Source organism: Montipora foliosa, chromosome 7 (genome assembly GCF_036669935.1).
Source record: "Montipora foliosa isolate CH-2021 chromosome 7, ASM3666993v2, whole genome shotgun sequence".
Lineage (NCBI taxonomy): Eukaryota > Metazoa > Cnidaria > Anthozoa > Scleractinia > Acroporidae > Montipora > Montipora foliosa.
This window is the reverse complement of record NC_090875.1, coordinates 1,723,929-1,728,928: the sequence shown is the minus strand read 5'-3', so window position 1 is coordinate 1,728,928 and position 5,000 is coordinate 1,723,929. Positions and strand designations below refer to the sequence as shown.

General features: G+C 44.4%; 1 protein-coding gene across 1 annotated transcript in view; it reads left to right on the top strand.

Moving 5' to 3' along the window:
- LOC138009588 (uncharacterized) overlaps window positions 1–4,281 on the top strand; it is a 4,617-nt gene extending 336 nt beyond the window's left edge. The window contains exon 1 of the mRNA XM_068856650.1: window positions 1–4,281. This exon is cut by the window's left edge and continues 336 nt beyond it. Coding sequence (XP_068712751.1) covers window positions 1–4,281 — 4,281 coding nt within the window.
- Window positions 4,282–5,000: the final 719 nt, after the last annotated feature.

Genomic DNA, 5,000 nt, shown 5'->3' with positions numbered 1-5,000 from the left:
TACGAGAGGCAAAAAGCGCGCGAGGAAGAAGAGAGAATAATTAGAGAGGGGGAACGAATTAGATTACTTCGAGATGAGAGTGAACAATTTGCCGTCAGGGAATCGGAAAGGATTCAATCAAGTGCTAGAAGGCCAAAGTTTATAAAGGTCAGAGAAATGCGAGACAACGAGGATATAGACGACTATTTTAGAATTTTTGAGATGACCGCAAAGGCACAGTCTCTACCAGAAATTGAGTGGATTGGTAACCTGGTACCCAAGCTCACTGAGAAGGCGAAATCAGTTTACTTAGAGATTCCGGACCCCAAGTGCCAAGATTATTATGAGTGTAAGTCAGTGATTATCAAAGCCTACCAACTAACTGCTGATCATTACAGGTATAGGTTCCGAACATCAGAGAAGCTACCGGACGAAGATTTTGTGCAGTGGGCCAATCGTACAAGACGATATTTAAATCGTTGGATGGACGTTGCGGGGGCTACAGGTGACCCGGAGAAGATTTCAGAGCAGATCATGATTGAGAGGCTTTTGGACGCGGTAAGTCCCGAACTTAGAGCCTGGTTAAAGGAACGCAAACCTGTGAATGCTGAAGAACTTGGTAATATGGCAAATTTACACGTGCAATCGCGTAAGGGTCCCCTTGTTGATGGTAGGTACGCGCCATTCGGTAGTCAGGGTTTTAAACAAAAAAGGAGCTCAGTCGTTCCAGTACAGAAAGAAACTCAGAGGTCATTCACACAATCCAAGATCCACCCCTCCCCACCCAGTAGAAGTGCAAAGTCAAAGCCTGAGATAACTTGTTTTAAGTGTGGTCAGCTTGGTCACATGTCTTACAACTGTAGCAGGGGGCGGATTAAGCCTCCCCAGGGTTCCTTGTTATGTATGACACCCCTAGAACCTAAACGACCGCAGTTTCCACCTTGTAACGTTAGAGGCAAGATAAGTGGGATACCTGCAGAGATGGTCGTAGACTCTGGTTGTACGAGGACCCTAGTACATGAAAGATTTATGGTTGACAAAGATTCCTTTACAGGAGACGAGATTACAGTCCTAACTGCATCGGGAGAACGCCTCATAGTCCCTTTAGCTTGGGTTCAGTTTGAAAGCGATCAGGGTGAACATTTAGAATTAGTGGGAGTTTTGAGTAAACTACCCGTTGATTGCCTGCTCGGCAGATCGTCTTTCGGGCAAACACTTTCTAGAGACGATGTTCTTAGACAGTGGGAGAAAAATGTTTCGGTGGACGGCTCCAAAGGTGTTGAAGCCTTTGTGCTAACGAGGCGACAAAAGGCGCTTGAAGAGGCCCAGCAGCGAGCCGATAGTTTGCTTGACCGCGAAAATGCACTCGCACTTAAAAATCTGTCGGAAAGGGAGTCTAAAAAAAATGGTCTTAATGAAGGCGACTTGCGAATACTTTTCGGGGACAAAGACGTAGGTGAGGAAGCGTGTGAGAACTCGGTTGAGCTCTCGGATAGTGACTCAGATGAGGATACACGTGCGGATCATTTACCCCTCAATATTCTCGATAGAAATAAAGAACAGTTAATAAAAGACCAGAATTCAGATGTGACCCTCTTAAAAGCGCGTAATGGAGCTACTTACAAGGAACCCATGGAAACGGACGGTTTCTTTCTCAAGGGAGGGTTACTCATGCACCGCAGGTTCAACAAAAGCGTACACAATGGAGTCAGGTTTGTTGATCGGATTGTAATCCCTGAATCTTACAGAAACGAAATTCTCCGTATTGGTCACACTATACCCCTTTCAGGACACATGGGCACCTCAAAAACGTTAAGTCGCATAGGGACCCATTTTTATTGGCCTGGTCTCGCCTTCGACATTCGTAAGTACTGTGCCACCTGCCCACAATGTCAGTTAGTGGCCAGGAAGTTGAAGTCAAATAGGGCCCCCTTGAGCCCCGTAGCGTTCGTGACCGAACCTTTCAGAAAGATTGCAATCGACATTGTAGGAGAATTGCCACGGTCCAGCACTGGCTATAAATATATTCTTACCATTGTAGACTATGCCACTCGTTATCCTGAGGCCATTCCCTTGAGGAGTGTTAGTTCCAAAACCGTCGCGGATGCACTTGTCCAATATTTCTGTAGAATGGGAATTCCCCAAGAGTTAGTATCTGACCAGGGATCCAATTTTGTGGGCCGACTTATGACACAACTATATGAGCAATTAGGCATTACAAAGATCAAAACATCGGTTTATCACCCTGAAGGAAACGGTTTGGTTGAGAGATTTAATGGCACGCTCAAGGCGATGTTAAAGAAATTTGCGCAAGAGCGGGTACAAAGCTGGGATAAGTTCCTTCCTTATTTGCTGTTTGCATATAGGGAAGTTCCATGTGAATCCACAGGGTACTCCCCTTTCGAGTTGCTTTTTGGACGTACAGTAAGAGGTCCCCTCTCAGTAATCAAGGAGTCGTGGCTTGGGAAGGAAATTAAATCTGAAAGGAACCTTGTGAGTCATGTCCTTGAAATTCGCAGGAGACTGGCAATGATGCAGCGTCTGGTACAAGATCGTATGAAGAGAGTGCAAGGTACTCAGAAACGATTGCATGACGTTCATAGTTCCACACGTAGTTTAAAAGTCGGTGACAAGGCATTGGTTCTTCTTCCTACTCCAGGGAGTAAGTTGGAAGTGCATTGGCAGGGCCCATTTAAAGTGACGAAGGTTTTCAATGATGGTTTGCACTATGAGATCGACACCGGTAAGTCCCACAAACAACACCGAGTCTATCACATTAATCTATTAAGTAAATGGCAGAGTAGGGACGAGACGGCTTCCTATATAATGTCAGAATCTTTCGAAACCTCTTTACCACATGAAAAATGCATATCCCCATTTTGCAAAAATGAAACTTGGGAGGATGTTATCATTTCGGATGCTTTAACCAAGGACCAGAAAGATCAGGTGAAGGACCTTTTACGAAAATACGCAGATGTCTTTTCTGGTAACCCCAGTGTCACTAGCGTAGCGACACATCGGATTGACACGGGTGACTCTGCACCAATACGTTGTTCTCCCTATAAGGTACCTCAGAAATTAGAAGAAGTCGTAAACAACGAAATAGAAAACATGTTAAAAATGGGTATCATTCGCCCCTCAGCCAGCCCCTGGGCCTTCCCTGTCGTTGTCGTCCCCAAACCTGATGGTACCATACGACTTTGCGTCGATTATAGAAAACTTAACAGTATTACTAAAATGGATGCCTACCCGGTTCCATCTACGGACCGCATGATTGAGAAAATAGCCTTGGCTACGTACATCACCACCCTTGACCTCACTAAGGGATACTGGCAGATTCCTCTAGATAAATCAACAATCGAAAAATCAGCTTTTATCACCACAAAAGGATTATATGAATTTCTGGTCATGCCTTTTGGTATGAAGACTGCCGGGGCCACTTTCCAACGAATGATGTCAGATGTCGTTTTAAAAGGGTTTAATTTTGCAGGAGCCTACATTGATGATCTTGAAGTAGACACACACACTTCCTTTTCACAACATCTAGTGGAACTTGGCCAGGTTCTGCAACGATTGCGGGAGTGCAGCCTATGCGCGCGCCCTTCTAAATGTAAAATTGCTATGGAAACAGTAGATTTTGTGGGTCATCGTGTTGGAAAAGACAAGATTGAACCACGTTTGGCTTTGGTTAAGTCGATAAAAGAGTTCCCTAGACCTGAAACCAAAAGACAGATTAGATCGTTCCTTGGACTTGTCGGCTACTACCGCAAGTTCATTCCCAATTTCTCTCAGAGGGCCGCTACTCTAACAGATCTAACACGAGGTAAGGGACCAACTAGAATTGAGTGGCTACAGACACACGAGCAAGCGTTTGAGGATTTAAAGCAAGCTTTGCAAGAACCCCCAGTCTTACGACCGCCACATTGGAACGAACCTTTTACTTTGCAAGTAGACGCGTCCAACAGAGGCTTGGGAGCTATTTTGAGCCAGTTAAGTAAAGACGGAGAAGAGCATCCAGTGGCTTATGCCAGTAGAAAGCTTCAGCTAAGAGAGGAAAAGCTGTCCACGACGGAGAAAGAATGCTTAGGGATTGTTTGGGCTGTTGAGCTGTTTAGATATTATTTGTTTGGTAGAAAATTTAAGCTACAAACAGATCACAATCCTTTAGTTTGGTTAGGGCAGGTGCGTAACAAGAACAAAAAATTACTTCGCTGGAGTCTCACCCTTCAAGAGTATGATATGCAGGTCAAGCATAAAAGTGGCAAGACCCACGGCAACGTGGACGCCCTTAGCAGAGTTTAGGGCTCAAATTTTGTATCGGGCTGTTACTATTCTATTTTTTTTTTCCCCCTTTGTTACTCTTCCCCAAAAAATAGACTTGTTAGGGGGGGAGGTGTCACAAAATTCCTTTTTCTTTAGTTCTTTGTTTCGTTAGTTCATACTTTATTCCGCTCGTGTTAATTACTTAGTGTTAATTTCGTATCGTAGTCTACCGCAATTAGTACATTAGAGAATAGTTTGTTAGTCTATTTGTTCTTTTAAGTCTCCATTGTGGAGATGCTTTTGTAACTATTGGTTCGTTAGGGTCGTGTTTTAACAATAGGTTTTTCAATAAGTGTTGATGTGGAGTGCATTGTTATGTAAAGATATAAATGTAAGTAGCGTGTTGTAAAGGCGGGTGGAAAAAGGTCAGTTGACGAGAAGACTGCTAGGAGAAGGAAAGCCGGAGAGAAGTCAAAGTGGAAAGGTGAAAGTTTAAAGAAAGTGGAAAAGAGAAACACTGCCAAGAGTCGTTGGTGGAAGCCGACCGCGAAATTCCCAGACAAAACTCCTTTGTCGGCGGTGGCAAATATATTTATAGAGGAAGTTTTTGGAGGAAAAGTTCGGCGACGAAAGTGAGAGTCTTGTGGACTGACAGAAGACGTGTCTACGTTCGATGGTTTGCTGAAAGTGGAAGTGGATGGTTGCAGGATTAGCCGACTGGACTTACAAGAACCTTGAGAAGGCACGAAGGCTGACGG